The sequence below is a fragment of the Gossypium hirsutum genome, chromosome D06, assembly GCF_007990345.1.
Source record: "Gossypium hirsutum isolate 1008001.06 chromosome D06, Gossypium_hirsutum_v2.1, whole genome shotgun sequence".
Lineage (NCBI taxonomy): Eukaryota > Viridiplantae > Streptophyta > Magnoliopsida > Malvales > Malvaceae > Gossypium > Gossypium hirsutum.
In genome coordinates, this window is record NC_053442.1 from 56576089 (window position 1) to 56601272 (window position 25184).

General features: G+C 32.8%; 3 protein-coding genes across 6 annotated transcripts; 2 read left to right on the forward strand and 1 right to left on the reverse strand.

The window, feature by feature from the left end:
* Positions 1-630: 630 nt before the first annotated feature.
* LOC107901954 (uncharacterized GPI-anchored protein At1g61900) lies at positions 631-4069 on the reverse strand. Its single transcript, XM_016828142.2, has 8 exons — positions 3689-4069; positions 2915-3094; positions 2222-2827; positions 1842-2087; positions 1695-1706; positions 1373-1516; positions 1197-1241; positions 631-1010 (listed from the first exon to the last, which is right to left on the reverse strand). Exons 1-8 carry the CDS (start codon positions 3747-3749, stop codon positions 943-945), a joined length of 1362 nt encoding a protein of 453 aa, XP_016683631.2. The 5' UTR covers positions 3750-4069; the 3' UTR covers positions 631-942.
* Positions 4070-16887: 12818 nt separating this feature from the next.
* LOC107901955 (pentatricopeptide repeat-containing protein At1g11710, mitochondrial) lies at positions 16888-19619 on the forward strand. Its single transcript, XM_016828143.2, has 2 exons — positions 16888-17223; positions 17368-19619. Exon 2 carries the CDS (start codon positions 17409-17411, stop codon positions 19371-19373), a length of 1965 nt encoding a protein of 654 aa, XP_016683632.2. The 5' UTR covers positions 16888-17223; positions 17368-17408; the 3' UTR covers positions 19374-19619.
* Positions 19620-19776: 157 nt separating this feature from the next.
* Positions 19777-22209, forward strand: LOC107901956 (ATP synthase gamma chain, chloroplastic). Of its 4 annotated transcripts, none has more exons than XM_016828144.2 (2): positions 19777-21751; positions 21883-21943. In XM_016828144.2, the coding sequence occupies exon 1, from the start codon at positions 20578-20580 to the stop codon at positions 21706-21708; it is 1131 nt and encodes a 376-aa protein (XP_016683633.1). In that variant the 5' UTR covers positions 19777-20577; the 3' UTR covers positions 21709-21751; positions 21883-21943. The 4 variants fall into 4 exon arrangements, with proteins under 4 accessions (XP_016683633.1, XP_016683635.1, XP_016683636.1 ...); XM_016828146.2 differs by lacking the exon at positions 21883-21943 and adding an exon at positions 22109-22209 and having other exon boundaries at positions 20228-21751; XM_016828147.2 differs by lacking the exon at positions 21883-21943 and adding an exon at positions 22109-22209 and having other exon boundaries at positions 20228-21747.
* The last annotated feature ends 2975 nt before the right edge of the window (positions 22210-25184 follow it).

Here is a 25184-nt window from a genome sequence, read left to right on the forward strand (position 1 = left end):
AAAAAATGGAGGGACTAAATTGAAAATTAACCATTATTGTTAAGAATGAAGAAAAGTCTTCATAACAAACTTCTTTATATCTTAAAGTCAAGCTTGATATCACATGTTGAATGTGAATTGGGTTATTCTATCTTCATAACAAACTTCTTTCTTAAAATATCCATACTTCTTTTTAAGTAAGGTAGATAGAAAAAAGAACATTCAAAAGAGATCCGATCCGTGGAGTTCAATATCACTATTGGATACCGAAAGTTTCCAAAAAAAAAAAGCTATATCTATTACTAAAGGTAGTCTTGAACACAAGCATGTTGAAATGAAAGGGTTACCTCCACAACTGCAGACAGTGTACTGCGCGTTCAATGTGAAATATTGAGGCATGTCCCGACAGCATTTATACGTCTCTGCAACCCAAGGTCACAACTTAAGAGTAAGACTAGCCTCAAATGCTATCCGAAGACCACCCTCAGTTGAACTATTGTTCTCCTTTTCATGCATGTAGTACTTTATAAACAATGAGCTCATGCCCACGTCTTAGGCTCTAAGCACCGACAATCTAACTGAACAAAGGCAATTTGGATTTTATTGGCTGCTTACAAAACTTCCAACAGGCTTAAGCCAAAGTCTTGCAACTGGAATAAAAATTCTTATAAATAGATATCCAATCAAAATTTACATGGTATACTCAAATACTTATGTAGATACAACATAACTTTTTCTCTTGCACCCAAGTAGCCTTTTTTACAAAAATATTATTACAGAAAACATGCAAGAATTGTTATATGATCAGATACATGGACTTGAGTCTGCATCTGGTTGAACATTCCATTAACAGGTGGTCATGCCTGAATCAGTGTTAAACTTGAGAGGATTTCATCCATTTGTCCTTAAGAAGACTGATCTTATATCATACAGTTCTGGAGAAAAGACTGAATCAGCCTCGAACTAGAGTATCATCATGGTCAATGAAGAAGCGATGAGAAGATAAACTGCAGCATATTCATTGTAAAGTCCTGCAAGAGAGAATGAATACTCAGAGAGTGAAAGAGGCATAGATTGTGTGTCAACCTTATGTTCAACAACATAACTCAGCTACTTGACATAAATTGAACTATTAGAGTCTACATGGCAAGACATATGTAAATTCCTCTCAACTCAAAGAGATTACAATTATTCGAGTAAAATGATCTATTTCTTACTGCTTTGAGCATTTGTTGCCGCAGGTAGTGCAGGGATTCTTACAGCTGCAAGCCAAAAACCCAGGTGAAATGAATGAAAGATGAAAAGAGAGGTAAAGAGCATCATGGTAATATGAAGTCATTTTCTAATATAGATTATATTTTAGCAGCTAGCAGTAAACTTAGAGAGTACATACTTTTATTGCATGATGAAGCTGGTAGAAGTGATGGATTGGGCCATGGAGCTGGAATATTATCATTTAGATCGCAAATGAAACTGATTCCAGAAAACTTATCGAATGTCGCATCAGAGGGCAAGCTTGGCAGGAGACATCCAGATACTAAAAGCATGAGAAAAAAAATACATATTATGCACTTTATTATAAATAATCAAGCACGTCTTAGATAATCTAGGCATATGAGAAATATTATTGCTTTGAGAAAATATAAGTCACAGGATTTTGCACTTCTTTAAGGTGCAAGAAATAGGAAGAATCCTGAGTGTTGTAAGCATCTTACCCTGACTTCCAACTGATGTGTACAAGTTTGTAATCAGTATCGAAATCGATCGTGATGACAAAAAGAAATAAGTGTTAGTAATAGTACCAGATCAAAATTGTCACTAAAGATCATTATTAGAGGTGCATATAAAAAAACAAAACTAACCTTGAAGAGAGAAATCCTTGAGGCTTATATGACATAGGCTATAAACATTTTTGGTGATATTATATGTCTGTAGCTTCAACCCCAGTGCGGTAGCACAATCCAAAGCTTGTAAGTTGGTGATGAGGGTCTGCTTTTGCAAATGAGAGACATAGCTATCCATAGCATCACAACAAGCAGTCTGGCTACTTATTCCATTTCCACAGCTATTTGCCACATGCCTCATATTGGGGAAAACAAGAGGGCAAACTGAAGCAGAAAACAACATAAGAAAAATATAAAGACAAAGAAGTAACGAAAATTTGTATGCTACTCAATATCGAAAGGGATGTTCTTACATGCATAGGTGAATCCTATCTATGTATAAGAAATTCCAAACTCACCTTTGTTAACATTGCAATTGGTTAGTCCTCTAAGAACTTCCTTTGCACGATAAGGGTTGAGTTTACTTGCCAACCACCGAAGGACAACGGTTTTACAATCATTTACTCTTGTCGAGTACTCCGGTAAAACATGGGTTCCATCCATGCTCAAAGGATCAGAAGATTTCAATGCAATCCTTGTTGCAGCATCTGATATGGCACCTTGACAAACTTGGTCACAACATTCTTTCACAGGATCGATCTTTTCACATGAAGCAAGAAGCTCAGAAGAATTTACAGTGTTCTCAAATTCATCAACATCTTTTACTGGGCACGATGCTTCAGTAAGGTTTGATGGATGAATCAAGCAGACCTGCTTGAGATCATCGCTAGCACCCTGGCCTTCCAAGACTTGCTCAATATCTGAAAGGCAAGGTTTCGCAAGGGTTCTGTTTAAAGCAAGCACACCGGTCTCTTTACTTAATTGACCAACAAGAATCACGAGGGTCGCATGCAACTGAGGACAACATATTACATTAGCCAACAATGGAGCAAATGCAGCCCAACAATCAGTTGAGGTCATGGTCATTAAGCTTTGAGAAGCAGTGAAGTTTAACATACAAAGTCCTACAAAAGGCCAAGTACAATAAGTAATTATACACTTAAATCTCAATTGTTTTGACATTCCAATGTTACGAACCAAGTAACAAATACCTGATAATTTCGGAATAGTACTATTTGTAAACGGTGACAACGGAGAAGGTGCAAGAAGAGGAAGAAATGGCTGAGGAGCTGCACTCGGAGTAATTTCAGGTAAGAAAGCATCTGCTCCTCTTTGTGTTAAGATATAACTTTTAAGTTGAACCACAGGGCTGGATAAACATTCATGGAAGCCTGAAAGGAGAGAAAGGATGAAATTATCATACACTTTACCATGAAGTTTCTGGTTTTCAACAAGTACAAATAATAGTAGAGCAGACAAATGTCATTGACAAGACATGTCTCATGTATGTTCCTCATATATCAAGCTATAACAATTCCCATTTCTCATTACAACATCAACGAAAGCAATTTACAATTAGTCAAGAGATCTCAAACACCTCCATGGTGTAATGTGGAGTTCTTTCAAATAGTTTTAATCACCATCATACATTTCTAAGCACTGGTTTTGCTAAACAGAGTAACAACTAGAACACCTATTTGTGGGTAAGCAATTAAAAGAACTCAAATTTGTAGCTCTTTACTGGAAATTGCAGTAATATTTTCTAGGAAGACCCTTCCCCACACAAATCCAAGAAGAATCCATTTCTCTAACCCTAAATATACACAGAAAAATTTAAGAAATCTAGGGCTAACATTTCCCCGTTAGTAAAAAAGAACAACTGAAATTTTGGAAACAATGACCCAAGTACCCAATTATTGAAACTAACAGATCATGCTAAAATAAAAAAAACCCAAATAAGCAAACAAGAAAGCAAAATCACCCACAGGCGAAAAGCATAAACAACTCAAGGAATAGCATAGTGAGGAGAGACACCCCTGCACTCATAATCTTCTTCTTTCACTTAGTAATAAAAGTAAGGTTGGAAAGAAAGCTTAAAGGAAGCCAAAAATGGAAAAGAGATTAGGAGAATGGTTAAGACGTTAGGAGAGTTTGGGAATGTGAAAAACTAGAGGAGGAAGACATGGCAGACAGAGAGAAGAAGAGAGCCCAAAGAAGCCATGAATGAGCTTCAAAGAGTGGTGGGGACTAAAAAGAATTAAAGCAAAGCAGCGAGCAGTAATGACTAATGAAAATAGCTGTCCTCTTGAAGGAGAGTAGGCCCTACACTCAAATTAAATACTCTCAGACTCACCTACTAGTTTCCCAGTATTAAAGCTAATTTTTTTAAATAAATATAAAAAATAAGGGTTGTAAATTATTTTTTAATATATTATTAATATATACTTTTATAAATATTATAAAAATTTATAAAAAATCTAATAAATTACAAAAATTATATTTTAATAAAATTATAAAATATTAAAAATATATAAAATTATAAATTTTATTTATTGGTTCCTTGTTTTTGGAAATTAAATCCCTAAAAAAAAACATGGCATTAGATCAATAGTTGGATAAACATGTCAGAATCAATATTGTTTGAACTGGACTGGAATCGGCAAGAGTACCGGTTCAAAGAAAGTGATTAAGGTAGTTGATTCGAGAATTGGGTTGTTAAACTGATTTTTTTACTTTTTATTTTTTAATGATTTATTTAATTGAATCGGATGGACCAATCGAATCAGCGAACTAGTAGCCTAACCATTTCAACCACCAATTTGATTTTGAAAACTTTGGCCAAAATATTTCGTATTGATATATGCTAATAGTTGGCTAATGAAATTTTAGTTTGAGTATCTAACTGTACAAAAAAAATACTTTATATCATACAATACTTAACAAACAATTTTCAATGTCTAAACTATTTAATTATACTTAAAAAATTAGAGATAAAAATTTTAAAAATAAAAAAAAATTTATCTGTAAGAAGGATGAGGTCTCACAATTATCGTTTTATTGTGGAATATTGAGAACATTTTATTCAACATGAAAATAACCTTAATGATTTGGTGATTATTTCCATTATCCAACTATTAGTGTGATGTACTGTTCATTATAATTTTAGGGATTTATATGATTTTTTTATAATTTCTATTTTAAAAAAATATAATTTACTAGATATTATAATTTTTTATGAATATCTATACGTTTTTCTATTTTAAAATACGTTTTTATAATTTTTTATTTTAACCTTTTTATAAGTTTATATTAATTTTAATTTTTTAATATTTGTAATTTTAAATAAATATTTTATTTTTATGAAAAAAAATATAAGATTAAATCAGAAGTTGACACATGTTACCATTTGACTGACACGTCAATTTATTTTATTGGTCAATGTGGTCAAAAAGGGAAATCGTTAATGGAGGGACTTAATTAAATTTTTTTGTTACCGCTAGGGGCTTAATTGGGTGCAGATTAGTGTAGGGGATTAATTGATTTTTTTTTTCGTTTTCTTTTAAGAGCTTTTTTAACCTATAACCCTCTATTTAATTTTTAGAATTAATTTTATTTAATTTAAAAAAACCTTGAGTTTTTATAAGAAATTGAATTATTCAGCAGCAAAGATACCTAAGTTTTTTCTATGTAACTCAATTCTATGTAAAAACTTAAATTTTTCATTTTTATTTTCAAAAACTAATCTTAATTCTAAAAAAGGGTCTAAAAAGGGGAAAAAGAAAAAGAAGGAAATTAAGAATATAAAATGATTTTCCCTATAAAAACCCAAAATTTTCTTATAAAAATCAAGTAATTTCCTGTATAATTGGAAAACAAAAAATTAATTCTAAAAATAGGCAAATTAAAAAGACAAAATGAGTGATCAATATGAAAACTTATTTAAGTTGAGTGACTAAAATGAATATTTAATTAAGGGCAGCTACGGGTGACCAAAATGAAAACGGTTGTTAATGGCAATGCCTAAAATGCAAACTTTTTCATTTTTGGTGATCAAAATGAAAACTTATGAAAGTTAGATAATCAATTGTGTAGTTTACCTTTTAAACTAATTGGATCCAAATCTAAGGTTGAAAAAACAAGGCTTAATACCACTTTTGACCCCTATACTATAGTTAAATTATCACTTTGATACCTATACCATTTTTTTGTTAGTTTAGCGCATATACTTTCATTCTGTTAACCTTTATTACCCCGATCCAAATTTCCGTTTAAAAAAAATTTTAAACCAGCCAATAACATGCCACATCAAGAAAAAAATCACATAAAAATGTTTAAAAATATAAAAATATAAAAAAATCCACCCCAAAATATTTAAAATTAGAAAATTATAAAAAATAAAAAATCATAATATATTTAAAAAAAGTATAAAAATTAAGTTTATAAATATGCAAAACATCAAAAAAAAAATTTAAATTTTCATAAAATTTTAAATTTTTGTTTATTTGAAATTTGGTAACACCCCTAACCTATCTCCGTCACCGGATTAGGGTTATGGAGCATTACCGTACAATAAAAAATATTTAAACATTTTAACATTCAATAATTTAAATCATATCATAAATCATTCATACACATACATACTGTCCCTAAATTGAGTCATCGAGGCCTTAAAAATAGCTTAGAAGCAAACTGGGACCAATTTGAAACAATTTGGAAAGTTTAGGAAAAAGTTACAAAATTTGCAAAACAAGGGTCACACGATCGTGTCACACGCCCGTGTGCCAGGCCGTGTAACTCACTGACTTGCACCTTTAAGAAATCATTAGATGACACACGGCTGAGTCACACGCTCGTGTCTCAAGCCATGTGGACCCAAATTTACCTAAAATCAAGTCATTTCAAAACCATGTCATGCATAAACATTTAGACCAATAATGCACACTTTGAAAGCACCAAAACCTCACCTAAACACACACATATTTATACCATTCTCAAGACCCTAATTCAACTAACCAATATGTCATTCAAAGGCACCACATTATATCAAGACATCAAGCATCAAAACATGTCAATATTGTACCAATTCATACATGATAACCTATTCAATTACTTACCTAAAACATACCACATATTAACCATTCTTTAACCAATAAATTGTACCAACATGCCATAGATATCCTTTATCAAGAAGTGACCAAAAGCACTTACACAAAACACACATTTTAACTCTATTAAGCATACAAGAACATCAAAGCTCAAACATATCAAGTTACCATTTACATATTTATCAAAAACACCATTATAAACCACCCTATACATGTAACACCCCTAGCCCTTATCCGTCACCAGAACAGGGTTGAAGAGCATTATCAAACTTTTCAGGTCAAATACGAACATTTCATAACATTTAATATACATATAAAAAACCAATCATAAATCACTCATACTGTCCCTTGTATGAGCCCTCGAGGCCCAAAATACGCATTAGAAATAAATCAAGACTAAACCGAAAGCTTAGAGAATTTTTCCCAAAATTCCAAAATTTTCCATAAGTGCAGAGGACATACGCCCGTGTGGCTAGGCCATGTATGCATTCAATGTGAGGCACATGGCCGTGTCCCAGCCCGTGTCCATACCCGTGTAACTCTTTGACTTAGGTCATACGGGCAAGCCACACGCCTGTGTGCTAGGTCGTGTGATATGAAATTAAGGTGCAGAGGTCACACGGCCAAGCCACATGCCCGTGTGCTAGGCCGTGTGCAAAAACCTGGGCATTCTGTTTCTAAATTTTAAATATGCAAGGGACACACGGCCAGACCACACGCCTATGTGCTAAAGGCCGTGTGTCACACACAGTTGAGACACACACCCGTGTCTCTGCCCGTGTGGACAAAGATAGGTCATTTCAAGGCCACTTTTCTCACCCATTCTTGATTTCAACCTAAACATCTCAAATTTCATACACATAAGCCATAACAATGCCTTCAAAACAACCAATTCCTAGCTCTAATATTGTCATATTATCACATATATCCTAACATTCTAATTTACCACATTAGTCAATTCACTTATACACCTATAAATCATCCATCACCTAACTACTCCAGACACATATATCAAACATGATTAAACCATACCTATATAAGTTGATTGGGAATATAAACAAAATATAATTCTTAACATTTACAGAAGCCAATCCAACCCTATACATGCCATATAAACCATAATATATGTTGTAAAAACTATCGGAACAAGTTGATAGTGTGGCTTGATGTGTTGGTCCGATCTCCCGACCTCACGTTATTCTACAAGGACATTAAACAACACAAGTAAGCTTAATGAAGCTTAGTAAGTTTGATGGATTTAAACATATATCTTACCGAACCTACTACAACATATCAAATTAAATAAATTCATTCAAAGTAATTTCTCTGTCAATCACAACTTCAATCGATGAATACACTTATTTAAGATTAATACCAATAACAACAATAAGTCTTCCAAAATCAATTTCTTATGTCACTTACCAAATCTTACCAAATCGGAGAACGACTTACGTATATAAGTACATCATTTTTTGAAGTTCGAAGGCTGAATTGAAACACATAAGTGTTAACAGAAACCCATAAGGGTTGAACGGAAGCTCGTAAGAGCTAAACGGAAACCCATAAGGGTTAAACAGAAGCTCAAAAGAGCTGAACGGAAGCTCATTAGGGTTAAATGGAAACTCATATGAGTTAAACAGAAGCTCGTAAGAGCTAAACGGAAAGTAAACACAGAAGTTCGTAACAAATGCTGAACCTCAGTTTACTTGGGCAATTTTTCATCAATTCTTCATTTGCTGTTTTTCGCCATAAAACGATTGTACCCAATCCAGCGTTCCATTTGTTTTGAGCATTCAATTCAAATTCATGATTTTAACAATATTTTATTTTCAACAATAGATATAAATAAATACATAATACCATTCATCCATTTAAAATATAAACATTAAATTTTAACCATACGAACTTACCTGAGTTAAATTGTAAAATTTGTAGTAGTTCAATGACTATTCTTCTAATTTCCCTTTTTCACGATTGTCTACAGACTCTTGATCTAAAATATAAAATTATTCATTTATTAGCATATATTTCAGTTCCAATTCACTTTAAAATTAATACCCCTCAATTTTCAAAATTACACAATTACCCCAACTTTTACAATTTTTTCAATTTAGTCCCTTACTAATTAGTCTATCAAATGAGCTAATTTTTCTCAACTGACAATTTATCTAAGTATTCTAGGCTATCATACAGACTTTGATAAATAGAAATTTAATATCAAACCCTAATATTTAGTCCTTTCACAATTTAGTCCTAAAATCAATATCTATCAAATTCACTTTATAAAATCATCATATAACAAAATTAAAGCTCTAAATCCATGTTAATTCATCAAAAAAAATTCAGTATTCATCAATGGTAACTTTCAAAATTACCCATAAAATAAAAAATTAATGAAATAGCTAGTTGGACCTAGTTGTAAAAGTCTTAAAAATACAAAAATTTCAAGAAAAGAGCAATAATTGAACTCACATTAAGTTAAAATATGAAAACCAGCTTTTGGGGACCCTCCTATGGCTTTTTTTAAGTGAGAATCTTGAAGAAATTCCTAGAAACTCTTTTAATTGTTAGTTTATTTGTTTAATTTTGCCAAATTTTCCCATTTTTCCCTTAGTTCACACTAATTTCATGATTTTCTTCTGCTTATGCCACCTCAACTATCCCCTTTGGGCTATTTTGCTCTTTAAGTCCTCTCTTATTTATTTATCAAGCCATTTAATGACATTTCTTTTAATTTGTAAGTTTTGCATCTTTTTCAATTTAGTCCTTTTTAATTAATTAACTATCAAAACGTTAAAATTTTCTAACGAAATTTTAATACTACCTTAATGACACTCCATAAATATTTTGATAAATATTTATGGTTCGATTTATAGAATCGAGGTCTTGGTACCTCATTTTCTAAACCACTTAACCTAATAAATCCTTATAAAATACAAATTACTAATTCAAAAATATTTCCAAAATCACATTTAGCTCGTAAATACTAAATAATAAAATTTACGAGCTTACTCGTCAGATTTGGTGGCCTTGAACTACTGTTTCTGACACCACTGAAAATCAGGCTATTATAATACATGTTAATATTGCCATTTCCAAACATAATAACCTAGTTCAAATATGAACTAAAACATGTCACAAGTAACTATTTTCAAACCATCATCAACATGCCAAGAGAACCATATCAACAAATGCTTTCAGTAATCAAATTCACATAACTTGGTAAGGCACTAAGATGTACCAAACCAACATAACTTTCCAAAGCTTATAAATACCAAAACACCATTAACACATACACCATAATACCATTACAAATCACCCTATACATGCCACTATAAACCTTAATCAAATTCCTCAACAACTATCGAGTTGTTCACTGAATAGTGTGATAGATTTCCGACAAACTTCCAACTGATCGAGCTTCCGATAATTTGTAAAACAAGGAAAATAACTACATAAGCAATGAATGCTTAGTAAGCTCGTATAAACATAAAACATAATCTACCATTTCAATAATGAAATTTATAGAAAAAGTACAAACCGTTACCAATGCTGTAAGCTTAGTAAAAGCCTATACAACACCATCAAACTCGCAAGTTAGCATACTTGTTCATGATACATATGAGATCAATCATGTATAAACAAAACATTTAATTCATCATCGTTACCATAAGATCATGATTCAATTCATTTGCATATTTATCATTTCCAATACCATAAGTTTAGTACAAGCCTATTCAAGCATCATCAAACTCACATTTTAATAGGTTTATCAACAACATATATAAACTCATTGTAATGGCCTAAATTCAAGGTTATCGGAACAGTAGTTTCGTAGCCACAAATCTGATTTAAAGATAAATTATTTTAATATTTTTGCATGAATATTGATATGATAGGAAAATCGTATGAAAATATAGATAGAATAATTTTACCGATTTAGTGGTTAGTTAGAAAAAGAAATTATTGAAGAATTGGGTAAAAACAAGGTATCGAGACCTTGATCTCGTAAAACCGAGTCAAAAATATTTTTATAAATATTTATGAAATGTTAGTAATATGGTATTAAAATCTCGTTAGAAAATTTTAATGTTTAGGTAGTCAATTAAGTGAAAATGACTAAATTGAAAAGGGTGTAAAAGTTACTAGAAGGATTAAATAGCTCAATTGTTAAATGATGAGGGACATAAATTGAAAATAAGCCCAAAAGGAGATATTTTGGGCGGCATAAGCTGAGAAAAATCAGGAGAATTGGTGAAATAAGGGTAAAATGGGAAAATAACAAATTTTACTAACATAAAAATGGGACCAAATTAGAATATCTAGAATTCTCTTTATTTTCTGCATTCTCATCAGACAAAAATGTCCTAAGGGTTTATTCAAGCTGGTTTTTCATAATTTTTGCACCAATTGAGTTAATCCTTACCTTTATCTTGTAATTTTTGTGTTTCTAAGACTTTTACAACTAGGTCCTATTACTAAATTCATTAGTTTTTGATTTTATGAATGAAATTGAAAGTTGCTATGAATATGTGCTGGAAGTTTATGATGAAATAGCATTAAATTGAAGCTTTAATTTGTTTATGAGATGATTTTATTAGGTAATTTCAATAGAAATTGATTTGTAGGACCTAATTGTGAAAAAGTTTGGAATTAATGCCTAGTGCTAAAATTATGATTTCCAAAGGTTATAAATTAGTTTAAAGTGATATAATAAAGTGTTAATTGAGAAAAATAAGCTCAATTGAGAGGTTAATTGTGCAGGGATGAAATTATCATTTATTGAAAGCTTAGGGGAAAAATGGTAATTAACAGCAGTAGCAGTCTAATTTTGAAAAATCACCAAAAATTTTAGAGATTGAATTATAAAATGAATAAAATATGAAATTAAAGCTTATTGAGTCTAGTTTCTTATAAAAGAAACGGTGTAAGCAATGAAATTGTAAATCATGAGATATAATAGATTTCGTGAGACAAGGTCAAAATGAATTTGGGTTCCCCTGTTCTGATTTTGGAAACTCATAAAAAAATTGGAGAAAAATAATTAAGGGCTTAAATTTAGATGTTTAAAATCTTTAATGAGTCTATTTTCAAAAGAAATAAACGAGAACATCAGCTGAATTCTGTACAATGAGATAATTAATTTTTAGTGAAGAGGGGTCGAAATTGTCGAACAGTGAAATAGGGGAACTTTAAAGAATAAACTGTACTTATTGGCTAAACAAAAAATTCTGAAAATTTTATGGTAAGAAGATATGTGAGTCTAGTTTCAGAGAAAATTAGCGGATCTTAATTTGGAGTTCTGTAGCTCAAGATATAAATAATTTAGTGACTATAACTCAGTGAGACAACTTTGAATGCACTATAAATAATAATGGAATTATAGAGAATGTTACATATGAAATTGAAATGTAGTAGATTAATGATTAAATTTATTTATTTAGATCCAAAAAATTCAAATACGAAGCTAGATCGAGGAAAAGAAAAAGTTCGGGATTAGTAGATTTTTATTTACGAACAAGTATCGAGGTAAGTTCGTGTAACTTGAATTATATTCTTAAATGCTTGAAATATATTTTTCTTGATGTGAATATGATTTGGATATTTATTGTATGATAATTGATGAAGTATTGATATTCTTGATGAAAAGAGAAAATAAATCCCGGTTGAATGGAAGGAAAATTCGATGGATCTTTGAAAAGGAATTGACGGTAAAAAGGATCTAGCCCGGACGGGTGATCCTATTCTGATATAGCCCTCCCGAAGAATATGTGGAAAATGGATTTAGCCCGGACGGGTAATCCGAATTAGGGTCTGAATTTAGCCTGGACTGGTAATTCAGATCCAAGCTCATTAGAGTAATTGTCATTGCAGGGGATTTAGCCTGGACTAGTAATCCCGACAATACTCTATGAGTTTATATTACAGGGGATTTAGCCTGGACTGGTAATCCCCCTGTAAAGATGAGGTTCGCGGGAGTGTGCTCTCTGAAATGGAAATATGCGCACATGAATATGAATTGATGGGCCTAGATTTGTACACTAAAGTGTACCTTTGAAAATCCATCGAAATTCTGAGAAATTCAACGGGATAAATATGAAAAAATAACAAGAGAATGGAAATCATGGAATTGATGACCTCATCAATCATGGTATATATTATTGATACATGGAAATTATTGGACTAATTTGAATGTTGAGTGTGTGCATGATAGGGGAATAATGTATTGAATGGGTGTATGAATGTTTATTGCATTGTATTGAAAATATTAGGTAAGTATAATTTTTGTTACATGAACTTACTAAGCACAAAGTGCTTACCCTGTTTCTTTTTCCCCTGTTTTGTAGTGTTAAGAGCTCGAAGGTCGAATTCGGTCATAGACGTATCACACTATCAACCTCAAGATCTCGGTATATAAAGAAACTTTATTTTGAAAATTAATGTGAAATGAATGTATGATTATCCATTGGTATGGCTAACAAATTTTGGTTTTGGTATGTGATGAGGTTATCTTATGAATACATTAAATCTATCTTGAAAATATGTTGAAATGGATTGGCTGTGTTGGATTGGTCTTGGTTTAAAATTGCAAGGAAAATTAGATACTTATAAAGGGGTTATATTGAATTAAAAAAAAAAAGACTTTGGGATTTTGCGAAAAATTTCTTATGGTTTCGATTTAATCTCGGTTTGGTCTCGATGTATGTTTTGGGCTTCGGAGGCCCATCCAAGGGACGTCATGACATGTTTCGATAAATGAATAGTATTTAACTCGTAATAATGAAAAATTTATTCGGTAAAATTTGGTAATGCCTCATACCCTATTTCGGCGACGAATACGGGTAGGGGTTATTACACTCATTTACATCATAAGCAGAATTTCATAAAATACATCACATAAGCTTTAGACTCTCTCATATAATCATGAACCTTTCCATTTAGTCACTTACCATTCCATTCATTTTCTTACCCGTTGAACCCTCTAGAATTTCATTAGATACTTGGGAAAGCTTACACAAAGTGTGCCTTTATATATAACCGTAACCTTTTCTTTACATCATTGCTCACATAAGCCATGAAATGGGCCTGCTCACACGAGTTGTTGGTCAGGATGTAAGCTACACGATGTTGTTCACACGAGCTGTGGAGAATCTGCAACAAATGCAAGGCCTCAGCCATCGGTAGGACATTAAAGACTAGCACATGAAACATGAAATCCCTAATGACATGTCATTTGTATTCTAAAAATTCCTAAGGTTCAACCGAGACTAGATATCCATCAATTCATTATAGCAGTGATACGTTTATATATATCGATTCTATTTGCGTTAAAAATACATAATAAACATTCCATTTAGATAATATTACAATAATTACAGTTCATACGAATTTACCTAACTAAATTGCAGCAATGACTAAGTACAGGGGTTATTTGGTAATTTTCTTTTCTCCTCGATTTTCCACTCATTCTTGATCTAAAATAATGATTCCATTCAATTCATTAATTCTATCAGAAAAATCAATTCATTTTATGCAATTAAGTCCATTTTTGACATTTTTACAAAATTGCCCTCAATATTTTACTTTTATACAATGTAGTCCTTAAGTTCAAAATATGAAAATTAACCATTTTTATTCAATTAATCACATTCCAGAATTTAAAATAATTAATTTATATTATAACCCATAATAATGAAAATTTACAAAATTACCCTCAAAGTTTACCCTTTTTGCAATTTAGTCCCCAAACTCGAAATTTGAAATTTCATCATTTTTAATTAAAATTCATGCAAACCAATTTTTACCTATTTTTATAACAGCCCATATTTATCATCCATTTAAAATATTTTCCTTTAATTTTACCATTTTCATAAATAAGTCATTATACCTTAAAATCATCAAAATTTACTTAATAAAATATGTCTATTTAAAAACAAAGCTTAAAAATCTATCATAAACTTTCAAAAACATCTCAAACTCATCCATAGCACATTATAAAACATTTAATAATTTCAAAAACAGAGATACGGGTTAGCTGGGTCTAATTGCAACGATTTCAAAAACATAAAAATTATAAGAAATAAATGAAAAATGAACTTACATGCATCAATTTGGAGCTTGGCCAACCCTTCACTCAAAAAACATGGCTTCCTTCATTATTTTTTTCGATTGGAGAAGAAGAGAAGAAAAGATAGCTTTTGTTTTATTTATCAAATTACCTTTTTACCCTTAAGATTTTAATTTAAAAATTTACAAAGCAAGCCCATAATTTTCCACTATAAATATGCATATTTACCATTTAAGTCCATTAATTCACCTTTTCAAAGCTAATTGATCCAATTAACTAATAGAAATCAACTTTTTCAACTTTTACAATTTAGTCCTTTTCAATTAATTAACTATCTAAACATTAAATTTTCTTAATGAAACTTTAATAAAACCTTAATAGCACTCCATGAATATTTAATAAAATATTTATGATTCATTTTATAGAAACGAGGTCTCGATACCTCATTTTCTAAAACTATTTGACTTTAGGGTCATACCACTTAAACCTAATTATCATTCAAATAACATAATTTTCCAATTCAAAATTTATTTTAATACTATAATTGACTCGTAAATATTAAATAATAATATTTACGGGTTCGCTTGTCAAATTTGTGGTCCCGAAACCACTATTTTCGACACCATTGAAAAACAGGCTATTACAAATTTTAGTTTTTTTTTAGAAAATTTAAGATTATTATGAATTTTATAGTATTTTTTACTTAAAAAATTCAAAATTCCTTAAAAATATTAAAATTTTCATAAAAAATAAAAAACAAAAATTCCTAAAATTTTAAAAAAACCATAAATTTTTTAAAAAATTTCATAAGAATTCTAAAAATTTCTAAAACCTAAAATTCCAAACAAACTAGTATAAAATAAAAAGGCAGAGAATAAAGAACAAAGAACATAAGAGAGAAAAAAGAGAGCGTATTTTATTGATTAATCGAAATATTTACAAAACTTCTCCAAACTCTCTATTTATAGACGTAAGAAGTATAAATGAAGTAGATATCTACTTTTAATGACTATTAGAATTTAAAGTACATCAAAACTCATCTTGATCTTGATGGACATTTACTTAATAAGATATTCATAACACAAACATATTTTTTAGATTTTATAATTTTTTAATTTTTTTTGAAGTTTTACTTATAATTTTTAGATGTTATTTTTGATAATTTTCAAAAAATAAAAATAAAAATAAAATAAAAAATCCCCAAAATATTAAAATTCAGGAAATTATTAAAAATAAGAAAAAATAATTATCTATTTGAAAATAATCATATATATAATTAAAATTACAAGTATGTGAAACTTCAAAAAAAATCATAAAATTAAAATAAATCCATTTGTTTTGAATTTAAGGTTTTTATAAAATGTTAGAATTTTATGAAAAATTTTAAAAATTTATGTATTGTTTTGAGAGAATTTTATGAAAATTTTAAAAATTTATGTATTGTTTTGAGAAAATTTAGGGTTTTTTTTTTGTATTTTTATGATTTTTTTTGATATTTTAAAAGGAATTTTAAGTTTTCTTAAGTAAAAAATACCATAAAATTCTAAAAAAAATTCATAATATTCTAAAAACTTTAAAAGCATAAAATTCCCAATAAATATATATTATTAATTTTATGAACTTTTTTTATGTTTTGCATGCTTATAATTTAAATTTTTTAATAATAGATTATTTTTTTAGTTTTTTATAATTTATGAGTTTTAAGGATTTTTGGGTGTTGAATTTTTAATGATTTTTTTCGTTTTTATAATTTTAGAAATTTTATGTATTTTTTCCCCTTAACACGTGGTAGTGTTTCATTGGTTGGTTTAATTTTTAACAAAAATTTGGGTGGGTAACAGGGATTAAGAGCAGGGGCCAAACTGATAACAAAAATAAAGTATAAGGGTCAAATTGATAAAAATAGTACAGGTACTAAAATGATAATTTAGCTATAGTACAAGGGCCAAAAGTGGTATTAAGCCGAAAAACAAAGTTTATTTCTAGCCCAACTGGCAGATGATATTTTCTTTGCATCTTGTTTGATTTTTAAAGTGGCCAACGAGAAAGTTAACCCCATAAATCTATCCCAGTATAAGGTTGATCAAGCCCAGCAAAAAGGGAAAATATTAGTGGACAAAATTAAAGCCCAGGAATAACAAACAACCCATGATTGCAATGCCCATGAGCGATATCATGAGTTGCCGACATTGGAGCCGGTGGCAACCGGAAAGTTAAAAACATTTCACCGTTTTTGTTTGCACTAATCTTAGCAGTCACTTTTATATTTTCTTTACACCTAAGATCGTCGGCAGTCGTTCTTCAAGACACACTCCGTTGGAGCTGCTTAGAAGCTAGTAGTATTGTTGTAAGCTTAGTTCATCTCTTTCTTTGCCGTGTTTCATTTTTAGACTGCAACTTTCTCTTCTTTCCCCCTCTCTTGTAAGTTAAGCAGATTTTATGTTGCTATAGTGATTTGGGTTTTCTTTTTCCGTTTTATTCTTTTTTACAGAAAGAAGTGTTGCTTTTGATGAATTGGGTATCGATATTTCTATGGTTTTTGCTCTTTTTGTCCAAAGAAGTTGCTTTTTCAACCGAGGATTGCATTTAGGTAAGCAATTCTCTTGCCCAAATAGTGAAGACATTGTATTCAGAGCGATTTGTGTTAATTTAAAGCATAGAAGATGGAAATTCTTGGATCAAGTGTTCCCAAGTCTTACAAATGCATTGGTGAGTCGTGTTGTTGGCGAGTTTCAGAACTCACCTCAGTTAGCCTTGGAATTTTACGATTGGTTTGGGGAGAAAAAAGGGTTCCCACTCTCATTGACATCGCGTTGTGCTCTAATTCATGTGTTGGTCAAGTCGAGGCGATTCGATGATGCATTGTCTATAATGGAGAAATTAATACATGTAGATGGAATGACCCCAATGGAAGTTTTGGATGGTTTGTTGGATAGTTATGAAATTTGTAAGTCATGTCCAGCCGTCTTTGATGCATTGGTTAGAGCTTGCACTCGATGTGGTGCAACCGAAGGTGCTTACTTAGTTATTAAGAAGTTGAGAATGGAGGGCCGTCTTGTTACTATTCATGCTTGGAATAATTTTTTGAGTCAACTATTGAAGTTAAATGAAATTGTTAGATTTTGGAACATGTATAAGGAAATAATTTCTTACGGGTATATTGAGAATTTGAATACTTTTAACTTGGTTGTATATGCTCTTTGTAAGGAATGTAAATTGCTAGAAGCTATTTCAACATTTTATCGGATGTTGAAGAGTGGGATCCTGCCTAATATTGTTACTTTCAACATGATAATAGATGGAGCTTGTAGGGTGGGTGGCATAGAGCTTGCTTTGAAGCTAGTTGAAAAGATGGGAGTAATGTCAGAGAACTTTGTTTCGCCCAACACCGTAACTTATAATTCTATCATTAACGGGTTTTGCAAATTAGGTAAAGTTGCGTTTGCAGAAGAAGTCCTTAATGATATGATTAAGGCAGGTGTCAAGCCTGATGTAAGGTCTTATGCAGCAATGATAGATGGTTATGCACGAGGAGGGTGTTTGGAGGAGGCATTAAGATTGTGTGATGAAATGGTGGAAAGGGGCTTGATGCCTAATACAGTTGTTTATAATTCAATCCTCCATTGGCTTTACTCAGAAGGTGATATCGGGGGATCTTCTTTAGTATTATCGGACATGATTGACAAGCATGTATTCCCTGATCAATTCACCTACTCTACTCTTATACAGGGGCTTTGCAGAAATGGATATGTGATGCAAGCTTTTAAATTTCATTGCCAGATTATGGAAAAGAATGTCATTGAAGACACATTCTCACACAATATTCTCATCAATTACCTTTGTAAAAGCAATGATTTATCAGGAGCCATGCAACTTGTGGGTAGCATGTTCATCCGTGGTTTAATTCCAGACTTGGTCACCTATGGTGCTTTAATTGATGGGTATTGCAAGGAAGGGAAACTAGGAAGTGCTGTTTGGGTCTACGAAAAGATGAAGGTGGAGAAAAAGCCCAACATAGTGATATATAACTCTATTCTTAATGGATTGTGCAAGGAGATGTCAATGGATGCTGCAAGACGGATGATAGATTCATTAAAGAGTCTGGGTTTACCTGATGCTATAACATATAATACTCTCATTAACGGTTATTGCAGCTGTGGTAATATGGACGAGGCATTTTCTCTGTTAATGGAGATGCGAAAGGTAGGGAGGTTTGTAAACACAGTAACTTACAATACATTGATAAACTTTCTTTGCAAGTGTGGGTGCATTCAACAAGCAAAAGAACTAACGAAGAGAATGGTTCTAGAGGGCCTGATTCCTGATTTTATAACATACGCGATGCTCATTACATGTTCTGCTAAGAATTGTAGCGCAGATGAAGTTATTGAATTGCATGACTCCATGGTGCTTAACGGAGTGGTTCCTTACCGACAGACGTATCAAGCTATTGTCAGACCCCTCCTTGGGGAAGAAAATGAGGAGACAAGAGTTTAGTTTTTATATTTTCTTACTCATGTTAGTTCAGTTGCCTTTGATTTTTCCCCCCCTTCATTCTTATTCATTGTCATCAGATAACGAACAACTGAGAACTTTTTCTTTATGTCAAATAAATATAGGGATTTCGCCTATGGTGTGGATTGTAGCCAATTATGCAGCTGTCGAACACGACAGGTTGCTAATTTATGCCATTGTATGTATTATTAAGTGAAATTTTCTACTCGAAAAACAGTTTTAGGAAAAGATGATGTTATGATGATTGTTTCTGTTTTGTTTATAAGTTGGATATGCATTCAGGGGCCTGGAAGTTCTTGAATTGGCCTGTTCTTTCCTTTCTCATTACCTAGAGCTCTAAATCTCATAGGTTCAAAGGAGTAGACATTGACAGTTAAAAGCTCTTGCAACACTGATCTAGGAAGATGATGGAGCATTTCGGTTCTGATGCAAGATGTTTCGACCTGTTAAATTGGAATTGATCTTCTGCATAATTTTGACTAATGATGTATCGGTCCATGAATGTGTGGCCTTGAAATTTCATCATCTTTTTTGTTCCTTTTTTTTTCCTCATTTCTTATTGTTACAGGGTATAAAACACCAGCAATATGTCGAAGGCAACGCATTTGTTTTCTGAAATGTAATCTTTTGATTATTTTGTATGGAAGTATGATAGACATTCAAATCATAAAGCTCTTTTGACCTGTTCTCCAACCATTTTTACAGAAAATCAGTTTTTTTGCAACATAAAGTCTATGGCTTTTCTTATCAGGTACAAACCTTTTCCACACATATTTCCTGGAAATTAACACAAGTAAATATTGTAAGTATGGTTGAAAAGTATCAAAATTCATGGAGTGGCATATACCTTTCAGAATAGGGAACCTATCAAGTTAAGATCCAAGAAGCAACCATTAGGAGGTTGCCACTTCAAAAAGGCCCCATCAAGATGTAATGGTGAAAAATCAATGGACCAAAATTTCAAAATCCTTATCCCAAAACCTCATCCATTCCCTCCCTCTCACTTCCACACATTCCCTCTGATTTCCTCCATACCAGAAACTACTCTCCAACACACAAAAGGATAAGACTTGATAAAAATCAAAATACAAAAGCAAGCCATTGTAGGAAAAAGCTCTTTCTCTTGCTCTCTTTAGAGTAAATTTCTTTTGCAATCCTTTGTAGAGCTCCGGGATCCATTGTCACCATGTCTTGCTCAAATCTGACAATGTGGGTGTCCTCAAAACCCTCTCTTTCTGACACTTCTTCACTCTCTTTCCGTTCTTTCATCAGCCCTTTTCAGCTCCCATCTCAGAGCTCAACCCCCGGTAACCCTTCCAGGTCCTCATCTGTAACCCCAGTTCACTGTGGTCTTCGTGAGCTTAGAGACCGTATTGATTCAGTAAAGAACACGCAGAAGATCACTGAAGCCATGAAACTTGTGGCTGCTGCTAAAGTTAGGAGAGCACAAGAAGCTGTTGTCAATGGCAGACCTTTCTCTGAGTCCCTGGTTGAAGTTCTTTACAACATCAATGAACAGCTCCAGACTGAAGACATAGATGCTCCTCTCACAAACGTCAGGCCTGTCAAAAAAGTTGCTTTGGTTGTTGTTACTGGTGATCGTGGTCTCTGTGGAGGTTTTAACAATGCTATCATCAAGAAAGCTGAAGCTAGAATTGCAGAATTGAAGCAGCTTGGACTTGATTATACAATAATCAGTGTGGGGAAAAAGGGTAATTCATATTTCATCCGCAGGCCCTACATCCCAGTGGACAAATTCCTAGATGGTAGCTCACTCCCTACAGCTAAAGAAGCTCAGGCAATTGCTGATGATGTTTTTTCACTCTTTGTTAGTGAAGAAGTCGATAAAGTGGAGCTTTTGTACACCAAATTCGTATCCTTGGTTAAGTCTGATCCTGTGATTCATACTTTGCTTCCACTGTCACCAAAGGGTGAAATCTGTGATGTAAATGGTGTTTGTGTTGATGCTGCTGAGGATGAGTTCTTCAGATTGACAACCAGGGAAGGGAAACTGACGGTGGAGAGAGAAGTTATGAGGACTCAGACAGCTGATTTCTCTCCCATTTTGCAGTTTGAGCAGGACCCAGTTCAGATTCTTGATGCTTTGTTGCCTCTTTATCTCAACAGCCAGGTTCTGAGGGCTTTGCAGGAATCACTAGCCAGTGAGCTTGCAGCTAGGATGAGTGCCATGAGCAATGCTACTGATAATGCCCAGGAACTGAAAAAGACCTTGTCTATCGTCTACAACCGGCAGCGTCAAGCGAAAATCACCGGAGAGATATTGGAGATTGTTGCTGGTGCCAATGCTTTGGTCTAATGAACTTGAAACCTGTTTCACCATCAATTATGTTCCCTTGTAGGTATTAAAAAGAATTATTAAATTATGAGTAGTTTCCTTATTCATTCCTATATACTTGTTTAAGAACAGGCATGCTGATATGTTTTTTTTTTTGCATTGTAATTCTCGAATGCTTATGAACTCTTTGCACAGTGGGAACCGCAATGTCTTTTGGAGTTGAAAAATAAGAGCATTTACCCATCTTTGTATGTTATTTGCCCCTTACATGTATAATACTTGTCTGGTCACCGTCGAAGATCGAGTTTCGCATGCTCCAGTTGCCTTTGATATATTGCAAGCAAGAATAATTTTCTTTCTTGAATTTAAACCGTGAGAGATTCAATAGGCTTCATTCATTAGAGCTGCTTCTTTCATGCAGGTTCATTTGATTCCCTGCAGCTTTTGGTTACTTAATCTTATCATCTGTTTCTTTGGACAATTAAAAGGGTTTAGATGAAACCAAGATATCAATTTGCTTCATTACATTTACACCATTGCTTATATTAGATTCTTGGCTTTATAAGTTAGTCTTTAAGGAGTCTTTTAAGGCCGGATTCGTGAATTGGCGGCCGAGTACGGACCACATCCGAAGTTTCGGTTACAAAATATGGTGAATCTAAGTTAATTTACTGGCAATTTAGCTGCCTAATAAAATCGAAATGATATGCAGATTTATATATCAGACAAAAGGAGCAAAATACCAAACACAGAATCCTGCATAAAGCATATATGCCAACTAGTTGGAAAGCTAACCATATGAATGTGTTTGAGCATCACTCCTATTTAGATTAATTGTTGTTTAAGGTCGAAACTAAGTGTGATTAGTGGTCAAGCCCAAGTTCATTTCTAGTCAAAGTTGATGTTGGATTTTTAAAGGTCCAAAAGATTCAAACTCCACCTGAGTTCAAGTCTTACGCGCAAAGAGGCCTTCACTACTCCCATATGAGTTTTGAAAATGATCATAAAAAAAAAATCTATAAAGTTTGAATTTTCTAACGAAATACAAGTTTTGTGACGCCGAAAATTGGAGAACTTGAGTTTTTCGACTATGGACACCTACTGATACAGTAAATGAAGAAAGTGTAGGGGAGAACGATTTAAAGAGAGAAGGATTCAATGGGAGAAATGAAAATAAAAGGAAATTTTTTTATTTTTATTTTTTATAGACAAAACAGAGGCGGCTTTTGCTTCATAAACCTTTCCACACTTTTTGATTATTTTTTTAGATCTTCCACTTCTCCACTTCTTTTTATTGCAACATTAGTCCCTTTCATTTCACCTTCTTTTAAAATTTTGAAAATTTTCTTTTAAATTATTTCTTAATCTTGATCTTTTATATATATATATATTTATTTATTTTAAAAAGGTTTTTTTTTTCAATTGTTTTCTTTAAGTTTGAATTTTCTTTTAAATTCCATTTAGGAATGACAATCTCGTACTTATAAAGTCTCATGATACACGCCCATGATTATTTTTTATGCATTTAACGGGACTAAATGTATATCCCGTCATGTCATACTAATGGATAAGGGGATCTCTCCTATAAATGCCTTGACAAACGATGAAGAAAGGATTGATCTCTTAACACCCTAAAGCTATTTTATGCAGTTGTTTCTTAATCTGCCTGCCCTCTTGTCTCTGTCCTGGCGCTTGGCCTCTTTAGGTGAACTAGTCTCCATCCACTGCACCACCATGAAGTCTTTGTTGCTTCTCCTTATCCTCTTCCCTTGTTATACATTGTATCAACAATTAGTGCAGTGAATGTGGATCGAAAATGTCTCAGAATCAAAATGATGCTACCTATAACCCTATTAATAAGAATAACGACGCCAACCCTGCCAATTCCTCCATTCTAATGAATGGCAATAACGCCACCAACATTGAACTTCCCTTAACACAAACCAAGACATCAACTCGCCCAACCATGATCATCATGGAAGCCCTGACCCAACTCTTGAATGTCCTCAATACTCTCTCCGCTAACCTAATGGTTGTGGCCTTTCCTTCAATTTCTAACACCCCATCATATCCTACTACCCTGAAATATCCCATAGATAACCTTATAGAACAAATTCTCTCTTGTTTAGCTTCCCAACCTCAACCCACTGTTGTGGCTATTTCTCTAGATCAAGCTTCCAAGCAACAACAACTTTTTGGTTCTCAACACCATGTTACTGAGATGTAGGAAAGAATACGTCTTATGGAGGGACAACTTTTGGCTCAGCAATGTTAGTTCCAAGAACAAAAAAAATGTCAATGCTTATTTGATCAACAAAATGCCAGTAATGAACAGCTTATCACGAAGTTACGTGCAGCCAAAGATGCTGCCAAAGGTGGTGGTTTACCCCTTCCGCTAGAACCATAAGGTATGACACAATCTACTATTCGTAAAGATAAGAAGGATTGCAATGATAATGAAGTGGTACAAGATCTTCAGCCTATCAATCGTCTAGAGTGAGAACCCTGAAACAAGGTTGTTCCTGTTGAAGAACAAATTTCAACCCTCATATTGAAGTTCTTGCAAGAAGCTAAGGGTTCTAAGTATGATGAAGTTTGTTGGAGTTATGCTAATGAACCCTTAGCCCCTTCCGTGCTGACCATAACCTTTCTTCTTTTTTCAAGTTCCCCAAGTTGTCTTATACTTGTGCGAGTGACCCAAATGACCATTTAGCTTACTGCTACAACAACCATATGAACATTCTTGGGGTTTTAGACGGTGTGAAATGTAGAGCCTTCTCTATAACCCTTTCTAGCACTGCTAGATAGTGGTACCTATCGCTTCCCTCGGGATCCATCAACAACTTTGATTAGTTAGTTGGGTTATTCATGAGTAGATTTTTAGTCAACAAAACCCCACTACAATCCTTAACTTATCATATTGTCCATCTGATAGAAGGAGAAAGAATCCCTCCATGATTTCATGAAGAGATTTAATGCTGCAACCATGATAACAAATGGTGTTGCTGATGGTTTAGTAGTTCAAGCCTTTTTGGCTGGAACTACTCATAAATTTCTTCGATTCCACCTTATTGCTAACCATCCGAAGAAGCTATCTCAATTATACAAAATGGTTCACCATTTCACGACGGGTGATAAGATGAACATAGATCAAGTTAAGTCGTCAATGCAAACAACCCAAGGGTCTCACTTTCCCAAACGATCTTCCCTTCCGCACCACCATCAGGCTCCAGCATGTCAGTACCAACCTTAGCAAAGAACTCACTCCCCGGTGGTTCCAACAATGTAACCTTCTATAGTAAGGGGGTAGGCGAATGGTCAATATTGTGGGGGCCACTTCGTCGCTCAAGACCCATGAAAATTTTGTAATATCAATAAGTATTAATCATTGTACAAATATGTTAGTATCAAATTACAAAATTTTTGAAGTTAGATAACCTACATAAAAAATTTCAAAAAGATTAAGGGTAATTTAATTTTAAAAATATTAAAAAAAA

Bases quoted from the DNA above. Each gene is read 5' to 3' on its own strand.
- LOC107901954 (XM_016828142.2), bottom strand. From the start codon at position 3,749: ATGAGTGCAGGGGTGTCTCTCCTCACTATGCTATTCCTTGAGTTGTTT. The intron at 3,095-3,688 runs GTGGGTGATTTT...CTCTCCTTTCAG, and splicing joins GTTGTTTATGCTTTTCGCCT to GCTTCCATGAATGTTTATCC. The intron at 2,828-2,914 runs GTATTTGTTACT...GGCCTTTTGTAG, and splicing joins TACTATTCCGAAATTATCAG to GACTTTGTATGTTAAACTTC.
- LOC107901956 (XM_016828144.2), top strand. From the start codon at position 20,578: ATGTCTTGCTCAAATCTGACAATGTGGGTGTCCTCAAAACCCTCTCTT.
- LOC107901955 (XM_016828143.2), top strand. From the start codon at position 17,409: ATGGTTTTTGCTCTTTTTGTCCAAAGAAGTTGCTTTTTCAACCGAGGA.